The sequence below is a fragment of the Anolis carolinensis genome, unplaced genomic scaffold (assembly GCF_035594765.1).
Source record: "Anolis carolinensis isolate JA03-04 unplaced genomic scaffold, rAnoCar3.1.pri scaffold_10, whole genome shotgun sequence".
Lineage (NCBI taxonomy): Eukaryota > Metazoa > Chordata > Lepidosauria > Squamata > Dactyloidae > Anolis > Anolis carolinensis.
The window spans coordinates 22,532,777-22,555,334 of NW_026943821.1; the positions used below are offsets into that span (position 1 = coordinate 22,532,777).

The following is a 22,558-nucleotide window of genomic DNA, read 5'->3' on the forward strand; positions in this document are numbered from 1 at the left end:
CAGATGCAGAGGCAATTTAACTTTCTCCTGAGGGGATGTTCGATTCTGGCCACAGGGGGGAGCAGCTGCTTCATCGTCCTCTGTGACGGCACTTCCTCATTCCAACGTCGTAAATTAGTTAAATTCGCCTCCCCACTTTATAAGTGGTACCTTATTTCCTACTTGATAGATGCAACTATCTTTCAGGCTGCTAGGTCAGCAATGAGCAGGAGCTATTTTTTATTTTTTTAATTGACGGGTGCTCACCCTGCCACTGGCTGGCCTCGAACTCATGACCTCTTGGTCAGAGTGATTTATTGCAGCAGGCTGCTCACCAGCCTGCGCCACAGCCCGGCCCCTATGGCAGGCATCCTCAGAGGTTGTGAGGTACTGAAAAATGCACAACAACCGAGTGATTCCGGTCATGAAAGCCTTCGACAACATATTATTATTATTATTATTATTATTATTATTATTATTATTGACACAACGACATAGTATGACACAGCAAACAAGATAGACATGCTGGATTTTGTATCACAAAATCACAAGTCGAACACTTCCAAAGCGTTTAGGACTGTGTGATGTATTTTAGGATGATGTGTGCAGATCTCAGTAGGGTATTATTACTATTATTATTGGTTATTGCTCATTTTTCAGGCTGTATGGCCATGTTCCAGAAGTATTCTCTCCTGACGTTTCACCCACATCTATGGCAGGCGTCCTCAGAGATTGTGAGGTACAGTAGAGTCTCACTTATCCAAGCCTCGCTTATCCAAGCCTCTGGATAATCCAAGCCATTTTTATTGTCAATGTTTTCAATATATCATGATATTTCAGTGCTAAATTCATAAATACAGTAATTACAGCATAGCATTACTGCATATTGAACTACTTTTTCTGTCAAATTTGTTGCATAACATGATGTTTTGGTGCTTAATCTGTAAAATCATAACCTAATTTGATGTTTAATAGGCTTTTCCTTAATCCCTCCTTATTATCCAAGATACTCACTTATCCAAGCTTCTGCCGGCCCGTTTAGCTTGGATAAGTGAGACTCGTATATATATAAACCTTCCTTGCTTAGCTCACAACCTCTGAGGATGCCTGCCATAGATGTGAGCAAAACGTCAGGAGAGAATACTTCTGGAACGTGGCCATACTGCCCGAAAAACACACAAGGTAAAGGTAAATGTTTCCCCTGACGTTAAGTCCAGTTGTGACCGACTCTGGGGGTTGATGCTGATCATCTCCATTTCTAAGCTGAAGAGCCGGCGTTGTCCGTAGACACCTCCAAGGTCATGTGGCTGGCATGACTGCATGGACCACCATTACCTTCCCGCTGGAACAGTACCTATTGATCTACTCACATTTGCATGTTTTCGAACTGCTGGGTTCGCAGAAGCTGGGGCTAACAGCAGGAGCTCACCCCGCTCTCCGGTTTTGAACCTGGGACCTTTCGGTCTGCAAGTTCAGCAGCTCAGCGCTTTAACGCACTTCGCCACCGGAGGCTCCTGTTTATGTGTGTTTTTCAAAAAATGCTTCACTAGGGGATCTCCTTGTGGAAATACAAAAGTGAGGCTAGTAGTGAACCCTGTTCTTAGTAGTTGGCAAGTGGAAAACAAGTGTAGAGTGTGAAGCTGCAGCGAAAGAGGCCAACGCGATTCTAGGCTGCCCACAAAGTTTAGAGCTCCTTGTAAAATTACAACTCCCAAGACTCCAAAGCATTGGACCATGGATGTTGGCGCAGGATTAGACCGCATCCTGAGTCCAGGGCTCCAACAAATTCGCCAAACTGGCACTTTTGGGCAAAGAAGGCCTGTCAAACTACAACTCCCAGGGTTCCCTGGTATTCAGGTGCCTCTTGCCCAGGTGAGTCAGTTCCTCCTCGTGCCCTCCAGGGGGGCCCCTTGCCATGCGCTGCAGCGCAAGTGTTCATTCCGGGAAGGAAAGTGAAAGCAGCCAAATGCTGTGATATGAAATCCAGCATTGAACCCCAGCCGCCGGCTTCTCCTGAGGATGCTTCCCTTTGGGGTCTTCCTTGCAGACGTCCTTCTCCTTTCCTTCCAGCAAGTTGTAGGTATGAGAGAGACCTCATTGTTTGTTTTTTCTCCCCAGCTGCTCTTGCAAAACATTTGGATTGAGTTTCCGCCGCATGGTGACAAAACCAAATAGTTTTCTCCCCTGCTTATTCTGAGTCCATATCCTCAAAGAGTCGAAGTATGACTTTAAGGGGCATTTCAGGAACCTCAGGGCGGAAGAGAATGTGTGGCAGGCATGCTGACCGGACTTTGTTTCTGGCACCTATTTCCTGATTGAAGCCGCCCCAGAGGCTTCGCCACCTGAGGCCAAGGGGCAAATAATAATAATAATCTTACAAGTAAAACAAGCAGTCAAAGAAGAAGAACATGCCCTGGCAGAATATGTAAAGCAAAGTGAAGAACCTGCTTTGATTGAAGTGAAAAATCAGAAACTCCTCAAAGCACAGCAGACAAAAAACCAGTACAAGAAAGTCACACTACAAACTAGAGCTGACAGCTGGCACAACAAAACACTGCATGGAAAGTTCCTTGACAAAATTGAAGGAAAAGCTGATGAGAAGACCTGGCTCTGGCTCACGAATGGGACCCTGAAGAAGGAGACAGAAGGCCTGATCCTTGCAGCCCAGGAGCAAGCCATCAGAACAAATGCAATTAAGGCCAAGATCGAAAAATCAGCTGATGACCCAAAATGCAGACTGTGCAAGGAAACCGACGAAACCATTGATCATCTCCTCAGCTGCTGTAAGAAAATTGCACAGACAGACTACAAACAGAGGCACAACTATGTGGCCCAAATGATTCATTGGAACTTATGCCTCAAGTACCACCTCCCAGCAGCAAAGAACTGGTGGGATCACAAACCTGCAAAAGTATTGGAGAATGAGCACGCAAGGATACTGTGGGACTTCCGAATCCAGACTGACAAAGTTCTGGAACACAACACACCAGACATCACAGTTGTGGAAAAGAAAGAGGTTTGGCTCATTGATGTTGCCATCCCAGGTGACAGTCGCATTGACAAAAAACAACAGGAAAAACTCAGCCGCTACCAGGACCTCAAGATTGAACTTCAAAGACTCTGGCAGAAACCAGTGCAGGTGGTCCCGGTGGTGATCGGCACATTGGGTGCCGTGCCAAAAGATCTCAGCCGGCATTTGGAAACAATAGACATTGACAAAATCACGATCTGCCAACTGCAAAAGGCCACCCTACTGGGATCTGCGCGCATCATCCGAAAATACATCACACAGTCCTAGACACTTGGGAAGAGTTCGACTTGTGATTTTGTGATATGAAATCCAGCATATCTATCTTGTTTGCTGTGTCATACAATAAAATTATTGTTGTTGTTGTTGTTGTTGTTGTTGTTGTTGTTGTTGTTGTTGTTGGGAAGTGTTCGACTTGTGATTTTGTGATACAAAATCCAGCATGTCTATCTTGTTTGCTGTGTCATAAAATAATAATAATAATTATAACTTTATTTTTATATCCCGCTCCCATCTACCCCAGGGGGACTCAGGGCGGCTCACATGGGGACAAGCCCGATATCAACATACATTAAAACAGTCATAAATTAGAACCAATATAATCAATAAAACCATATAAACATATAAACAGTATAAAGTCATCTGAGTCTGAGCAAAATATATGAAGGTAAAATTATACAGACTCCACGTAAGGCTCAGGATAAAATATAGGTGATCAAGGAAGACAGGTAGGTCTCATTTAAGATTAAAATCAACAAGGGAGGAACATTGATAAGGTGCAAAGTTTGTGACAACTGAATATCTAACTGGGACTATTCTTAAGGACTTATTCTTAATTCTTAATCCTCAAGGACTATTCTTCCTTAAAGCCATCAAGTTACTTCGGTCTGTCCCACTTCATCATAATAAGTGAAGATCTCAGGGCCTGTTTACACTGTGGAATGGATGCGGTTTGGCACCACTTGAACTACTTTGGCTCAATACTGTGCAATCATGGGGACTGTAGTTTGACAAAGCCAAAGAGTGTCGGTGCCTTGTCAAACTACAGATCCCAACATCCCGTATCACGGAGCCAAGGCAGTTAAAGTGGCGTCGAACTGCATCCATTCCACAATGCAGATGCACTCCGGATATATCCGAATTTCCTGCCTTTTCAGGTTGTCTCATTCAAGGCTATGGTGATATGCCGCCCAACGTTGAGATCCCATCAATTATTATTAGTAGTAGTAGTAGTAGTAGTAGTAGTAATAGTAGTAGTACTGAATATAACAGGCAAAACACCTGGAGGTCTCAAGTTTGCCCATGCCTTGTATCTATATATATAAAAGAGTGATGGCATCACGGCGACCCACAAAACAACAAAACTACAGGCCCCCCAACCTCGAAATTTGACAACACAACCCATCATCCACGCCTCTAGGTTGATACAACAAAAAGAAAAGAAAAATAAAGTCCTAATGAGAGAGAGAGGAATAATTGCTTTTATCCAATTGCTGCCAGTTAGAAGGCTAAGCTCCTCCAACTTGGTCTCCTAGCAACCCAATAAAAAATAATTAAAAAAACACTAAAAAAATTGATACGATAAAATACTATAATAACAGAAAATAACTAAAAATAATACAAGAAAATAATAAAATATAATAAATAAAAATATAACTTACAATAAAATTAATAAAAAATGCAAATAACGTCAAATAAAAATTACACAACAATTTTTAACCAATACCACCACCACTTTGCCACAGCAACGCGTGGCCGGGCACAGCTAGTATTATATATACAAGTTCACATTGGTCCCTTCTTGGACTCAACATCAAGGTGGGCTTCCATTCAGATGTTCTACCTCCACATAAATGTCATGGTCCAACCTTGAGAAAAATGGATTTATGATTGAGTACCCAGATATTTATTGAAGCCATTCTTTCCCGCAGTTGAAGGATTCCTGCCTCCGCCACGGAACGTCAACCTTGCGTCGAAGGACTTCAGCCTGTTCCTGACGTGGCTTCCAGATGAACGTTACCCGCCCGGAGTGTCCTATAGAGTTCAATGGAAGTGAGCATCTCAAGAGAACGGGAAGACTAAAATATCAATTTTTGGGATTTGGTGGGGTGGGGGTATTACTAACACAGTAATAGGAGGAAGGGAGTTTGGATGCATCTACACCTTCCTAATGCCACAATCCCTTGATACAGTTTCTCATGTTGTGGTGACCCACAATCATAACATTATTTTCGTTGCTACTTCGTAACTGTAATTTTGCTACTGTTATGAATCATCATGTAAATATCTGATATGCAGGGTGTATTGTCATTCACTGGATCAGATTTGGCACAAATACCTAATACGCCCAAATTTGATTTCTGGTGAGGTTGGAGAAGGATTGATTTTGCCATTTGGGAGTTGTAGTTTCTGGGATTTATAGTTAACCTATAATCAAAGAGCCCCAGTGGCGAAGTGTGTTAAAGCGCTGAGCTGCTGAACTTGCAGACTGAAAGGTCCCAGGTTCAAATCCTGGGAGTGGAATGAGCGCCCGCTGTTAGCTCCAGCTTCTGCCAACCTAGCAGTTCGAAAACATGCCAATGTGAGTAGATCAATAGGTACTGCTCCGGTGGGAAGGTAACAGCGCTCCATGCAGCCATGCCTGCCACATGACCTTGGAGGTGTCTACGGACAACGCCGGCTCTTCAGCATAGAAATGGAGATGAGCACCAACCCCCAGAGTTGGACACAACTGGACTTAATGTCAGGGGAAACCTTTACCTTTACCTATGAATTGTCATGTAAACATCTGATATGCAGGATGTATTGTCATTCACTGGATCAAATTTGGCACAAAGACATGATACACCCAAATTTGAATACTGGTGGGGTTGGAGATGGGATTGATTTTGCCATTTGGGAGTTGTAGTTTCTGGGATTTATAGATGATGATGATGATAATAATAATAATAATAATAATAATAATAATAATAATAATCAGGACCTCAAGATTGGACTGCAAAGACTGGCAGAAACCAGTGCAGGTGGTCCCGGTGGTGATGGGCACATTGGGTGCCGTGCCAAAAGATCTCAGCCGGCATTTGGAAACAATAGACATTGACAAAATTACAATCTGCTATCTGCAAAAGGTCACCACGCATCATCCGAAAATACATCACACAGTCCTAGACACTTGGGAAGTGTTCGACTTGTGGTTTTGTGATACGAAATCCAGAATATCTATCTTGTTTGCTGTGACATAAAATAATAATAATAATAATAATAATAATAATAATAATAATAATAATGTTTATTTATATCCCGCCTCCATCTCCCCCAAAGGGGACTCGGGGCAGCTTACAGTAAAATCAGATACAAAACAATAACAAAATACGAAACATCAAAATACAGAACAAAAACCAGTAATAATACATACACAATAACTGGATGAAAAAAAAAACAGAAACGCAGTATTAAGACATCAAATTAAAACCAATGAAATCGCAAAAGTGGATAAGCAAAGTGCACATTATGAGTTGCAAATTCAGAAATAGATAAAGTGCACCAAATTCAATTAAGATCACATTGGGTTGGGAGGAGACCAGAATTAATATCAAGTAACCTATAGTTAACCTATAATCAAAGAGCATTTAGAACTCCACCAACGATGGGATTGAACCAAACTTGGAACACAGAACTTTCGTGACCAGCAGAAAATACTGGAATGGTTTGGTGGGTTAAGTTTTGGAGTTGTAGTTCACCTACATCCAGAGAGCTTTGGTGGACCTGAATGCTGCCAACTCACCCATCACTGTTTCTCATTCCTTTTCTCAGAAGCCCATTTGTCATTCCGTGGAGAGATGTCCCTTATTGCCGAGACATCTCCGAAACCATTTGCAACATCACGTGTGTCTCTCCAGACCTGAATAACAGATACTGGGTCCAGGTCAGAGCTCAGGTGAGGGATGGCACCAGAATCCTCTCATCGGATGAAGAGAGGAAAGACGTGGATTACGAAGTCGAAGGTACGTACAGTATGTTTGGCCCTACATCAGAAGGGTGAAGTGTCCTCAATGCAACCAACACAAAGGCCTTCCTGCCCCAAAGACCTTCCCTTTCCATTCCAGGAAACTGGTCAAGGAGAAGTCATGGGGACTCTCTGTACATGCTCAAATAACCTTCGCTCTCTGGACATCTTGGCAGAGAGGGAAGCAAAAAATCTGACCTTCTCTTGGTTCTACTCTCAGCGTGATTGGACAACTTAAGTTCCAATTACTGAGACAAATTTCAATTTTTGAAGGCCTGAAGAGGCCGGGCTGTGGCGCAGGCTGGTGAGCAGCCTGCTGCAATAAATCATCCTGACCATGAGGTCATGAGTTCGAGGCCAGCCCATGGCGGGGTGAGCACCCGTCAGTTAAAAAATAAAAAATAGCCCCTGCTTGTTGCTGACTTAGCAACCCGAAAGATAGTTGCATCTATCAAGTAGGAAATAAGGTACCACTTATAAAGTGGGGAGGCAAATTTAACTAATTTACGACGTTGGAATGAGGAAGTGCCGTCACAGTGGATGATGAAGCAGCTGCTCCGCCCTGTGTCCAGAATCAAACATCCCCTCAGGAGAAGGTTAAATTGCCTCCGCATCTGTCTCTGTCTCTGTTCTATGTGTATATGGGCATTGAATGTTTGCCCTATGTGTGTATAATGTGATCCGCCCTGAGTCCCCTTCGGGGTGAGAAGGGCGGAATAGAAATACTGTAAATAAATGAATAATTCTTATGAGTCATTCAAGATGAAATAAATCCCACATTCTGGACCCTTTTGCTGTTCCTGTCATTCCCTTCCAGTATAACCATTTGGCCAGGCTGTGGATGATAGGAAGGGAAGTAATAATAATAATAATAATAATAATAATAATAATAATAATAATACTTTATTTATACCCCGCCACCATCTCCCCAACGGGGACTCGGGGCGGCTTACATGGGGCCATGCCCAGAACAATACAATGTAAACAGCATATAAAAGAACAGCACATCACAATACAATAAGCAATACAATAAATAATATCCATTACAAAATAAAACAAGGAGACAATGAAAACAAGGGCAAGGAAAATGAAAACAAGGACAATGAAAACAATACAACACATCCCACACATTGAAAATGAAAACAAGGACAATGAAAACAAGAGTACAACACATCCCACACATTAGCGAGTGATGTTGTTGTTGTTGTTGATGATGATGATGATGATGATGATGATGATGATGATGATGATAATTGGGTGCCGTGCTGAAAGATCTCAGCCGGCATTTGAAACAATAGACATTGACAAAATTACGATCTGCCAACTGCAAAAGGCCACCCGACTGGGATCTGCACGCATCATCCGAAAATACATCACACTGTCCTAGACACTTGGGAAGTGTTCGACTTGTGGTTTTGTGAAACGAAATCCAGCATGTCTATCTTGTTTGCTGTGTCATAATAATAATAATAATAATAATAATAATAATAATAATAATAATAATAATATTACAGTAGAGTCTCACTTATCCAACATAAACGGGCCGGCAGAACGTTGGATAAGCGAATATGTTGGATAATAAGGAGGGGTTAAGGAAAAGCCTATTAAACATCAAATTAGGTTATGATTTTACAAATTAAGCACCAAAATATCATGTTATACAACAAATTTGACAGAAAAAGTAGTTTAATACGCAGTAATGTTATGTTGTATTTACTGTATTTACGAATTTAGCACCAAAATATCACGATATATTGAAAACATTGACTACAAAAATGCGTTGGATAATCCAGAACGTTGGATAAGTGAGACTCTACATTATTATTATTATTATTATTATTATTATTGACACAACGACGTTGTATGACACAGCAAACAAGATAGATATGCTGGATTTCGTTTCACAAAATCACAAGTCGAACACTTCCCAAGTGTCTAGGACTGTGTGATGTATTTTCGGATGATGCGTGCAGATCCCAGTAAGGTGGCCTTTTGCAGTTGGCAGATCGTAATTTTGTCTATTATTATTATTATTATTATTATTATTATTATTATTATTATTATTATTATTATTATTATTGGCGTAAAGGGACCAAAATTATTTCTTGTATGTGTTTGTGCCTTCAAATTAACTGTCGATTTATGGCCACTTCGTGGGGTTGTTTTTTTCGGCAAGGAAGACTCAGAAGTGGCTTTACTCATTCCTTTGAAATGTAGAGCTTTACAGTAAACCGTACGTTCATATTTTTGCAATGCTGGGGTGGATGTTGCGTTGAGATCATTATCTTGGCAGTTTTGATATATAAGCTGCTTTGGGTCCTATATTGGTGGGAAAGTGGGATATAACTTCAACGAAGACATACATATAGAAGTGCTGAATTTTTTCTAGTGGACGTTGCTCCTCCAGTCCTCCAGTTAAGACAAACTAAGGGCATCCTTGGCGTGAACGTGACTTTCACCTACCCTTCTTGCGCGAAGGAAATATTTCAACATGACCTGAGCTATGAATTGAAAATTTGGGCCAAACACGGGACAGAGAAACCGGTGAGTAAAAGATGAGTAAGAGCAGAAGGGAGTTTGCAATGATGGAGAAACCTACTAGTTCAAGATTATAGTATATTGCATAGTTGGAGTTGACGCTTAAGCTACAAACATCTCCGCAAAGAGCAGAGAAGTCAGTGTGCAGCCAAGATTGCGGCACAGTGTGTTATGTGTTTTATTGTATTTTTTAAAATGTTGAAATTGTTTATTTTATTTGATTTATGTTATTACTGTTTTTGTCTTGATATTCGTTATAATTGCTTTATTCCGTTTTGTTTTGGGCATCGCCCCATGTTAGCCACCCCAAGTACTTCAGGAAGATGGTGGCAAGATAGAAAAATAAAGGACAATAGAGTCTCACTTATCCAACATAAACGGGCCGGCAGAACATTGGATAAGCGAATATGTTGGATAATAAGGAGGGATTAAGGAAAAGCCTATTAAACATCAAATTAGATTATGATTTTACAAGTTAAGCACCAAAACATCATGTTATACAACAAATTTGACAGAAAAAGTAGTTCAATACGTACTAATGTTATGTTGTAATTACTGTATTTAAGAATTTAGCACCAAAATATCACGATATATTGAAAATATTGACTACAAGTGCGTTGGATAATCCAGAACGTTTGATAAGCAAGTGTTGGATAAGTGAGACTCTACTGTATTATTCTTATTATTATTATGCTATGGATTTAGCATATAGAGGCCCGAAGTGGCGCAGCATGTTAAAGCGTGAGCTGCTCAACTTGCGGACTGAAAGGTCTCAGATTAAAATCCGGCGAGCAGAGTGAGTGCCCTCTGTTAGCCACAGCTTCTGCCAACCTTGCAGTTTGAAAAAATGCAAATGTGAGTAGATCAATAGGTACCGCTCCGGCAGGAAGCTAACGGCGCTCCATGCAGTCATGCCGGCCACATGACTTTGGAGATGTCTATGGACAACGCTGGCTCTTCGGCTTAGAAATGGACATGAGCACCAACCTTCAGAGTCGGACATGACTAGACTTAATATCAGGGGAAAAGCTTTACCTTTAAGTCTCTGGTGGTGCAGTGTGTTAAAGTGCTGAGCTGCTGTCCTTGCGGACCAAAATGTCGCAGGTTCGAATCCGGAGAGCAGAGTGAGCACCCACTGTCAGCCCCAGCTTTTGCCAACCTTGCAGTTTGAAAAAATGCAAATGTGAGTAGATCAATAGGTACCGCTCTGGCGGGAAGCTAATGGTGCTCCATGCAGTCATGCCAGCCACATGACTTTGGAGATGTCTATGGACAAAGCCAGCTCTTCGGCTTAGAAATGAAGTCCAGAGTTGGACACGATTGTACTTAATGTCAGGGGAAAACCTTTATCTTTTTGCTATAGATTTATGGGATCTGTAGTTTTGTGAGAGACTTACTTTTCTCTGTCAGAGAACTCTGGTGCCACAACAAATTAAAAAAATCCCAGGATTCAATAGGAAGGAGTTATGGTAAAGTGGTATCAAGCTGCATTAATTTTGCAGCATAGACACAACCTTTGGCAAGTCTGTACTTTTGGGGATTTCAAATTGTTGCTTCTTTTTTATCTTCCAGAGAGAATTCACAGGCCTGACGGAGAACGCGATTGACATTGACGTCATGGACTGGACCAGTGGCAATTACTGTGTCCTTGCAAGGGCTTATTTTAGCAAAACCAAGAAATGGACTAACTTCTCTGAGCCGATTTGCACATTGCTACACGATAACAGTACTTCCCTGCAAGGAGGTGGGTGCAAATGAAGATATTCCAAAAATCCCAAGGCCAAAGCCCTTCTGGTTCCAGGCATTTCTTTTTCTTTCTTTTTTTAAAATAATTTTTATTAGGAATTTTCAAGCTACTTATACATCGAAAGAGGGGGAACAATATTTATAGGAAAGTTAAGAAAGATAGAAAGAGAGACAAAAAATAAAAATAAGAGTAAAATAAAAAGTGAAAATAAAATAATAATAATAATAAATAATTATTATAAAAGTCCTAGAAAAAAGAAAAAGGAAAAAAAATTGGACTTCCGTTCAACTCTTGTTCCTGTTCAATTTTCTTTTATGCTACAGTAAAGTCTCACTTATCCAACACTCGCTTATCCAACATGCTGGATTATCCAACGCATTTTTGTAGTCAATGTTTTCAATATATCATGATATTTTGGTGCTAAATTCATAAATACAGTAATTACAGTAGAGTCTCACTTATCCAACATAAACGGGCCGGCAGAATGTTGGATAAGCGAATATGTTGGATAATAAGGAGGCATTAAGGAAAGACTATTAAACATCAAATTAGGTTATGATTTTACAAATGAAGTACCAAAACATCATGTTAGACAACAAATTTGGCAGAAAAAGTAGTTCAATACGCAGTAATGCTATGTAGTAATTACTGTATTTATGAATTTAGCACCAAAATATCACGATATATTGAATATATTACTGTTGAATATATTACTGTTTTAATTGTTTTAATTTGCCTTTTGTTTTGTATTGTTATATTGTGTGTTGAGGCCTTGGCCTTTGTAAGCCGCATCGAGTCCTTCGGGAGATGCTAGCGGGGTACAAATAAAGTTTAATAATAATAATAATAATAATAATAATAATAAAAACATTGACTACAAAAATGCGTTGGATAATCCAGAACGTTGGATAAGTGAGTGTTGGATAAGTGAGACTCTACTGTACTACATAGCATTACTGCGTATTGAACTACTTTTCCTGCCAAATTTGTTGTATAACATGATGTTTTGGTGCTTCATTTGTAAAATCATAACCTAATTTGATATTTAATAGGCTTTTCCTTAATGCCTCCTTATTATCCAACATATTCGCTTATCCAACGTTCTGCCAGCCCGTTTATGTTGGATAAGTGAGACTCTACTGTACTTCTTTTTAGTTCTCTCCCATTTGCTTAAAAAAAGAAAATCCTTTTTTTCCTACTATTCTTCAAGGATTGTACTTTAAATTCATATACTCTTCCAATACCGACCAGTCGGTCTTCTTTACACCCTTACCAGTATTTTTTTTTCAAATAGTATGTTAGCTGGTCCATATCTTTTATCTCCCATACTTTTTTTTAACCAATCTTCTCTATCTGGTATCTTCTCCATCTTCCACATCTTTGCAAAGACCATCCTTGCTGCCGTTGACAAGAATATAACTAGTTTTTCTTTATTGATATCCTGAAAAATGTCTTTATCCAGAATTCCGGGCATTTCGGATAAGGGAGACTCAAGCTGTATTGCAATCAGGGATCAGCATGAATGTGTAAAATGTTTTCATTCTGCGTTGTGTGTTTTAACTTATTGTGTATATTTTTTATTGGTTTTTGTTTTTGTCCGGGTGTTTTATATTTTATCATTGTTTGTATTTTGATTTTGCTGTAAGCCGCCCCGAGTCCCCTTCGGGGGAGATGGAGGCGGGATACAAATAAACTTATTATTATTATTATTATTATCAACACAACGACGTTGTATGGCACAGCAAACAAGATAGATATGCTGGATTTCGTTTCGCAAAACCACAAGTCGAACACTTCCCAAGTGTCTAGGACTGTGTGATGTATTTTCTGATGATGTGTGCAGATCCCAGTAGGGTGGCCTTTTGCAGTTGGCAGATGGTGATTTTGTCAATGTCTATTGTTTCCAAATGCCGGCTGAGATCTTTTGGCACAGCACCCAGTGTGCCCATCACCACCGGGACCACCTGTACTGGTTTCTGCCAGAGTCTTTGAAGTTCAATCTTGAGGTCCTGATAGCGGCTGAGTTTTTCCTGTTGTTTTTCATCTATGCGACTGTCACCTGGGATGGCAACATCAATGATCCAAACCTTGTTCTTTTCCACAACTGTGATGTCTGGTGTGTTGTGTTCCAGAACTTTGTCAGTCTGGATTCGGAAGTCCCACAGTATCTTTGCGTGCTCATTTTCCAATACTTTTGCAGGTTTGTGATCCCACCAGTTCTTTACTACTGGGAGGTGGTACTTGAGGCATAAGTTCCAATGAATCATTTGGGCCACATAGTTGTGCCTCTGTTTATAGTCTGTCTGTGCGATTTTCTTACAGCAGCTGAGGATATGATCAATGGTTTCGTTGGTTTCCTTGCACAGTCTGCATTTTGGGTCATCAGCTGATTTTTCAATCTTGGCCTGAATTGCCTTTGTCCTGATGGCTTGCTCCTGGGCTGCAAGGATCAGGCCTTCTGTCTCCTTCTTCAGGGTCCCATTCGTGAGCCACAGCCAGGTCTTCTCCTTATCAGCTTTTCCTTCAATTTTGTCAAGGAACTTTCCATGCAGTGTTTTGTTGTGCCAGTATTTTGTTGTGCCCCCCCCCCCCCCGTAGGTGCCACCTTGATGTGGTGGGGGGGCTTAGCTGCTCCAATGATGACTGAGGGCTGTGCTGGCGGTAGTGTAACTACCGGCAGGTCCAACCAAGCCAGAGAGGCCTCAGCTGAGGAGCAGAACCAAGAGCACCTAACCCATTAGCATTATGGAGAATCAAACCCAAACGAAGTCTATACTGGCTCGGTCGTCGCCCAGGATAAAAAGGACCGCGGTGGATGCTGCTGATTCTGGACATCCATCGACAAGTGGGCTACGGAATGATCAAAACCCAAATGAACAGTCACAGAAGCGGCAGAAATACACAATGCCAGAAAACCGCACAATTATTATTATTATTATTATTATTATTATTATTATTATTATTATTATTAAAAGTATATGCACAACGCAGTAGGAAATGGATTCGGAGGTTTTTGCCCCCAGCAGCTACCAAAACTTGAGACCATCCCGTGAAACCTGAATTGTGGGAGAATTGGAACGGAGAAAAGGAAGTCCCGTTCCACACAAAAGGAAGTGTGAATTCCTTGTTCTTACAAGGACTTCTTCTTTCAAAGGGAGTGCAGGACTCGGTTACCTGGTGGAACTGACCGCTACGAGGTGCGGTCCTGGCCACCGACTTTGGGGACCCAAAAGGGAGTTTAGGAAACTGAGCTGAAGCTCTCTGTGGCTACTAGTCCCAAAGGTTGCATCCATCGTAGTCTAGAGTCTAGACCAGGGGTCCTCAAACGTTTTAAGCAGAGGGCCAGTCCACAATCCTTCAGACTGTTGAAGGGCCGGATTATCATTTGAAAAAAAATTCAGACAAATTCCGATGCACACTGCACATATCTTATTTGTAGTGGAAAACAACAATAACAATGAAAGACCAATACAATATTTAAAAATGAAAATAATTTTAACCAACCCAAACCTATCAGGATTTCAATAGGAAGTGTGAGCCTGCTTCTGGCCAATGAGATAGTCAGGTTAATTAGGATTGTTGTTGTTGTTGTTGTGTCATTTCAGACTTTGGGCGAGCCTAAGTCCAAAATTATTTATTTATTCATTTACTACATTTATATCCCACCCTTCTCACCCCAAAGGGAACTCAGAGCAGCTGTATGTACGTACAATCTATATATATAAATGAGTGATGACATCTCGGCGACCCACAAAACAACAAAACTACAGGCCCCCCAACCTCGAAATTTGACAACACAATCCATCATCCATGCCTCTAGGTTGATACAACAAAAAGAAAAGAAAAATAAAGTCCTAATTAGAGGGAGAGCAATAATTGTTTTTATCCAATTGCTGCCAGTTTAGAGGGCTAATCTCTGCCCACTTGGTCTCCTAGCAACCAACTCAGTCCAGGGGACAGCCAGGCTTCAGTTAGGGGACAGGCAGATTTAGGCCTCACTTAGGCTTATTCCACAGATTATCTAATTTACACTGGATTATATGGCAGTGCAGACTCAAGGCCCTTCCACACAGCTATATAACCCATTTATAATCTTATATTATCTGCTTTGCACTGGATTATCTTGACTCCACACTGCCATATAATCCACTTCAGTGTGCATTTTATCCAGGTGGGTAGAAGGGGCCTCATATAATCCAGTTCTAAGCAGATGATATAAGATACTTTATTTCCCATACCACCATACTTCGCCACAGCAACGCGTGGCCAGGCACAGCTAGTATATTATATTATTAGCATAGCACAATATTAGCATTATATATTACTATATTGAACTATACCACTATACTGTAATATTATATGTAATATATTACATATAATTAATATTATTATATGGAATTATTATTAGTATTATATTGTATAACATTATAATATTATTATCAATATCATATGTATATACAATATACTATATTATTAAAACTGATATAAAAATATTATATTATAAATGAGGGCGGGGGCCAGGTAAATGACCTTGGAGGGCTGCATCCGGCCCCCGGGCCTTAGTTTGGGGACCCCTGGTCTAGACTCTAGATCAAGGGAAGTCATAGTCCTTTGGTGAGACCTCACCTGGAATAATATTGTGTTCAGGTCTGGGCACCAAAATCCAAGAAGGAGATGGACAAAATGGGAGGTGTCCAGAGAAGGGCAACCAAAATGGTCAAAGGTCTGGTTGCCAAGCCCTAAGAGAAGCGTTTTGGGGAGGTGGATACAACTTACGTCGATCTATACTCCTCTTGATGCAGCCTAGAATTGCATTGGCCTTTTTAGCTGCAGCATCACCCTGTGGACTCATGTTCAGCTTGTCGTCTACTAAGACTCCTAGATCCCTTTCATATGGACTGTTTTCAAGCCAAGTGTCATCTATCATAGATCTTTGCATTTCATTTTTTTATTGCCAATGTGGGGTGTCATACATTTCTCCTTGATGAAATCCATAATAATGCAAATGAGATCCAATTTCTTCAACTTCTCTTGGAAGCCCCTAGCTTTCTTCCTCTTAATCCCACCACTCAGAAATCACAATCGGTTGATCCCAATTCTCACTTAAATGGACCAGCAGTTATATCTGCCCGTTTTAATTCATACTTGCTTCCAAACCCGCATGGGTTCACATTGCAATGAATGCATTCCCATCCTCACTGCTTTGTTTTTGTTTCCTTTCGCAGCCGAAAAATGGGGATTTGTCGCCTTCCCGTTCCTCATCCTGTTTTCTGCTGGTCCTGTTTCTCTCTTCCTGTGGTACAAAAACATCATGAAGAAAATTGAGACGCCCCAGGCTTTGGTAAGGAAGGTTTAGACGGTTTTGGAAATGGAGATGAGTTAGTTGATATCCATCCTGGGAGTTTTCTCAATTCCCGCCTTTGGCAAGGATTCATTCTTGGTGGTCAACCAAAGAAGACCACCCTTGCTTCAGAGATGGGCTCGCCTGGCACATCTCTCCTTCATTGGCCACTCTACCCTGAAAAGTTTTGCCATTAAGGGTGTCTACTTCCATAGATTTCCCATTGCTTGCTGTTCATTTACAGCATAGACAGTGAGTGGTCCTCCAAATATAGCTGGAGGGTATTCCAGCCTTGGCCAAATGGTGAGGTTTCTGAGAATCTGGAGACTATATTATTCCAGCCTGATGCACCAATCAGCTTTGCAAAGCAAATAACATAGGAACTTTTACTAAATCCAATGTCTATGTGCTAAATGTTTTGATACGGCCGATGGGCTAATCAATAAAATGTGATTGATTGATACTAAATCCAAGAGATCAATAGAACAATGGTATTTACAATAGTCCCTCTGATTGCTTACAGAAATCAACAGTCATAAGCAGTCCTTTCTTAGTCCATAAATCTGCTTCAGTGAAGATCAGCAACAAACAAGGCCTCAGAAACAGTCAGAGCCATCTTCTTTTTTTAGCCAGTACTCAGTAGATTCACACACGCACACACACACACAGAGAGAGAGAGAGAGAGAGAGAGAGAGAGAGAGAGAGAGAGAGAGAGAAACCTGTTCAAACCAGTTCTCCAGCAGCAGGACAGTAACAATTGCAAACCAATTCCCCAGGTCCTTGCAAACTCAGCCAATCGGCTTCATGCATTTGATTTTCCAGTTAACACACATATAGTATCTTTGCAAACCATGGCATTCCTTGCTATTAGGAATCTACCATTATATGTGGACATAAGACTATATCCTAGACCACAAGTTCTCAGCTTTTGTCAAGGCTCATTTTCTCTATAGTTCTCTGTAGTTTTCTCTGTAGTTATCTGTTAAACTGCTTCTTGCAGTTTAGAGCCTTGTTGATTAATCAACCAAGTAACCCATTATCCACCAGTGGTCTTCAAATCTGAAAGCTGTTCTAGAACAACATTTTTTAGCCAAAGCTGAATGCTTATAAGATGCTATTGAAATTGGATGCTATTTCCTAGGCCAGTGATGGCCAACCTATGACACGCGTGTCAGTACTGACACGCCTAGCCATTTTTGCTGATGTCTTTTGTGGCCAAATTTGGTTTAATTTGGTCCAGTGGTTTTGTTGTTTACTCCATGGGAATTATGTACATTACATTTACACACACACACATATATATTCATTCTATTATTGTAATATATTCTCATATTATTACTATTATATTATTATATTATTCATTATTCATGACTACATTGAAACTAGAATAGAGAGAAATCAGCGTGGAAACTGCAAGAGGTACCATAGATTGTTGTACATGGAAAAAATGGTAGTAAATAGTTTTTGATTTATTAAATACAGTTATATTTTACAATTATACATTTTTGTTATTTAAACTATACATATTGCAAAATTATGGGGTTTTTTTTCTCAAAAGTGACACACCACCCAAGTCATGCTAGGTTTTTTGCCCATCATTGCCCTAGGCAGATACGCAAGGGTTCCTTGGCTAGGAAATTATGATGGAAAGCAACCCTTCAGGATAGACATTTTGGAAGCAACCAACTGGTGCCTGACGGGCAATGAATCCACTCCAGGTTTTCATCCGAGTTTGAAATGTTGGACAACATTCATCACCTTGGATAGCTCCTATTAAGCTTTTAAAAGTCTGCACTGGATTTAGCGTCCACTGACACGGAAGCCACCAGCGATCCCTTCAGATCGCTGGACTATTGCAAGTTTAGGAAAAGGACTAAATGCATTTCAATGGACTTGGCTCAGTTCAATGCAATGCATTTTTGCTGAACTGCAGAAGCAGCTGGAAATCGGTGTAAACAGAAATACAAGGGAGATGGATCGTGACCAAGAACCGTCTCAGGTTTCACCTGGTTGAGACAGTGAACGTTTCATTGAGTATCTTTGAGGAAATGCAGATGTGAAACCAACCCACATCAACCTCAGTTGAGTCTGTCTTGCAGAACTGAGAAAAGGTTCAACTTCCTCCAACTCGAGGTGGAACAAATTTGCCCTGAAATCTCCTTTATGCAAATATGGATATTGAAGTCAAATATTCACCAGCAATTCTCAAATAGTCAAATATTTAATACTGGATTTCTAGGATAATTATTACTGTTTGACAACAGGCATAAAATGATATTATATACATACAATATATATATAACCTGGTGGCACAGCGGGATAATATGCTGAGCTGCTGAACTTGCTGACCAAAAGGTCGGTGGTTCAAATCCGGGGAGCAGGGTGAGCTCCCGCTGTTAGCTCCAGTTTCAGCCAATCTAGCAGTTCAGAAATTATAAAGAAAACTGCAAATGTGAGTAGATCAATAGGTACCGCTCCAGCTGGAAGATAACGGCGCTTCATGCAGTCATCCCAACTGCATAACCAAGGAGGTGTCTATGGACAACGCCGGCTCTTCGGCTTAGAAATGGAGATGAACACCAACCCCCAGGGTCGGACATGACTAGACTTAATGTCAGGGGGAAACTTTACGTTTACGTATACATATAATATCATTTTATTGGAGTCCAGTAGGACTATCAGGAGCTATTGTTCCGCATGGTAAAAATATGTCAGAAAGCTTCCGAAGATTTTTATGGCAAAGTGAGCAAAACGCAGGCCTTTCAGATGGGGTTGAATCACTTGAACTTCCATCATTGGCTAGAATAATTGTTGGGAATTGCAGTGCAAAGACCATACGTTGCACCAGTTAGTATGTTTTTCCATTAAATATTTTGCAGAAATGTGCAAAATCAATACAGATTTCGCCTTTAAACCAGCTCTTATTGCCCAAAACGTCTCTTCTCCCAGTAGATTATTCATTCATGGATCAACCAACTTTTCTCTTTTCTCAGGATTTTTCCAGGTTTGGAAGTACAAAGAAGTTGCTGGAATTTAGTGGAAGTGAATTGATTCCAGTGCACAGCCTCACATGCTCAGAGAAGCCCTTGATCTCTGGCTGGCGGATCAGACCTGGTCTCCAAGTATCTCCGTCCCTGCATTCAATGTCGGAAGAAGACGACGACAAGGAGGACGAAGAGGAGGACGACAGCCCCATTCTGTACACCAAAAGGCTCAAGGCCCAAAACAAAGAAAGGAGCGGTCAAAATGTTGCCGTGGTCCAGAAAGCGCTTGGTTCCTCATCTGGAAAGTCCGACTTTAGTGGAGAGAGCCGCTTATCCGATGGAACGAGTGGAGACAATAATACCTCTGGCTTCTCTGAAAATTCATCCACGGATAGTTCCCTTGGTTCTCCAATTGCTCACATTGCTTCCACGAAAGATGGACAAGAAAGTGGAGATATAGACTTTTTATTCCGTTGGCCTTTACTTATGAAAGAACCCAAGTTTTCTGGGTTGCAATTTGGAGACACAAAAGACCATCCGGAGCTCACTCTGGATGAGATCCGAAACAATCTGGACTCTATCAATTCTGTCAAGGATTTCAACAATTGTGATGAACTCTTGATAGAAACACCTCTGTTGGAAGCTCCTTGTTGTCAGGATGACTTAGAAAACAGAAACGGAGACGTAGATGTTACAGTGTTGTCCAGTCCCAAGTTCCGTACTTATCGGCCCAAGCTCGTTCCTTATATTTCGAGAACCTGACTTGCAGTATTTTTGGTCTCCTAACAAGTGAGAGTAAAATGTTCCATAGACAACTTACTCTCACCAAGACCACATTTCGCACTAAATCGCACTAAAAGGTCGACATTTTTACATAAGCCAAAAAAAGGGATACAGTGTAAACATCTGCACCCTTCAAACAGTGTTAATAGTTCAGAGTTTTTTGTAGTTGTTTCTATATATGTTTTTATTCGTAGCACAAAGGAAGGGCAGCCCAATTCAGGGTCCTGTTGCCCCTTGCACAGCTGGCTTTATGGGAATCAATAGTGATGGATTGATGCCAGAGATGATGGGTGTTTGAGTCTATTGTTGGCAGGATGACCAGAAAAACATTGGAGGGAATTCCAGGGTCAAGAAGTGCCGGTGAAAATTTACCTGAGTCTTGATCGGTGACCTGCCAAAGTGGTACCTATTTATCGACTCACATTGCTGTTTTTTGAACTGCTAGGTAAGCAGAAGCTGGGGCTGACGGCAGGAGCTCATCCCAACCAACGGCTTGAACTGCTCTTTTATGTTTACATAAAACATAAAACACAATGTTGTCAAAGGCTTTTATTACCGGAATCACTGGGTTGCTGTGAGTTGCTGTGAGTTTTCCCGGGCTGTATTGCCATGATCCAGAAGCATTCTCTCCTGACTTTTCACCCACATCTGTGGCAGGCATCCTCAGAGATTGTGAGGTCTGTTGGAAACTAGGCAAGTGGGGTTTATATATCAGTGGAATGTGCAGAGTGGGAGAATGAATATTTGTATACTTATATTACATGTAATATTACAGTAGAGTCTCACTTATCCAACGTTCTGGATTATCCAAAACATTGACTACAAAAATGCATTGGATAATCCAGAACGTTGGATAAGTGAGATTCTACTGTAATATTACATGTAATATAAGTACAGTAGAGTCTCACTTATCCAACATTCGCTTATCCAACGTTCTGGATTATCCAAGAAATTTTTGTAGTCAATGTTTTCAATATATCATGATATTTTGTTGCTAAATTCGTAAATACAGTAATTACTATATAGGATTATTGTGTAATGAACTACAGTAGAGTCTCACTTATCCAACATAAACGGGCCGGCAGAATGTTGGATAAGCAAATATGTTGGATAATAAGGAGGCATTAAGGAAAAGCCTATTAAACATCAAATTAGGTTATGATTTTACAAATGAAGCACCAAAACATCACGTTATACAACAAATTTGACAGAAAAAGTAGTTCAGTACGCAGCAATGCTGCATAGTAATTGCTGTATTTACGAATTTAGCACCAAAATATCACGATATATTGAAAATATTGACTACAAAAATGCGTTGGATAATCCAGAACGTTGGATAAGCGAATGTTGGATAAGTGAGACTCTACATGTAATATTACAGTAGAGTCTCACTTATCCAACACTCTTTTATCCAACATTCTGGATTATCCAACGCATTTTTGTAGTCAATGTTTTCAATACATCGTGATATTTTGGTGCTAAATTCGTAAATACAGTAATTACTACATAGCATTACTGCGTATTGAACTACTTTTTCTGTCAAATTTGTTGTATAACGTGATGTTTTGGTGCTTAATTTGTAAAATCATAACCTATTTTGATGTTTAACAGGCTTTTTCTTAATCTCTCCTTATTATCCAATATATTCGCCTATCCAACGTTCTGCCGGCCCGTTTATGTTGGATAAGTGAGACTCTACTGTACTAATAATATTGCAATATATTTGTATAGTACAATATAAGAGGCAAAAGGGAGAGCGAAAGACTCAGGAGGCAGAAAGGACACAAAGAATCAGAAATGAGGATAACACACTATAATGTATATTTATTATGGGGTTACTTTGTAATAAAAAGGAAAAGAGCTGCCTATTACAGCGGGATAAACTGCCAGCTACAGAAAATCTTGCTGACCAGAAACTCAGCAGTTCAAGCAGGTCAGGGTGAGCTCCTGACGTCAGCCCCAGCTTCTGCTCACCTAGCAGTTCAAAAACAGCAATGTGAGTCGATAAATAGGTACAGTATGTCTATGTACTGTTTGTCTTTGTTGTTAATTGTATAACGGCATTGAATGTTTGCCACATATGTATTCGGTAATTCACTCTTGAGTCCCTTTGGGGAGATAGAGTGGAATATAAATAAAGTATTATTATTAT

General features: G+C 40.5%; 1 protein-coding gene across 1 annotated transcript; it reads left to right on the forward strand.

The window, feature by feature from the left end:
• The first annotated feature begins 1,900 nt into the window (after positions 1-1,900).
• On the forward strand, positions 1,901-21,741 carry ifnlr1 (interferon lambda receptor 1). Its single transcript, XM_062962412.1, has 7 exons — positions 1,901-2,059; positions 4,939-5,059; positions 6,821-7,011; positions 9,403-9,557; positions 11,124-11,295; positions 16,524-16,639; positions 19,633-21,741. The coding sequence occupies exons 1-7, from the start codon at positions 1,999-2,001 to the stop codon at positions 20,383-20,385; spliced, it is 1,569 nt and encodes a 522-aa protein (XP_062818482.1). The 5' UTR covers positions 1,901-1,998; the 3' UTR covers positions 20,386-21,741.
• Positions 21,742-22,558: the final 817 nt, after the last annotated feature.

Excerpts from the sequence above, each read along its gene's own strand:
- ifnlr1 (XM_062962412.1), top strand. The coding sequence starts at position 1,999 with ATGCTTCCCTTTGGGGTCTTCCTTGCAGACGTCCTTCTCCTTTCCTTC. Across the intron at positions 2,060-4,938 it reads TTCCTTCCAGCAAGTTGTAG|TTGAAGGATTCCTGCCTCCG; the intron begins GTATGAGAGAGA and ends TCTTTCCCGCAG. Across the intron at positions 16,640-19,632 it reads TTGAGACGCCCCAGGCTTTG|GATTTTTCCAGGTTTGGAAG; the intron begins GTAAGGAAGGTT and ends CTCTTTTCTCAG.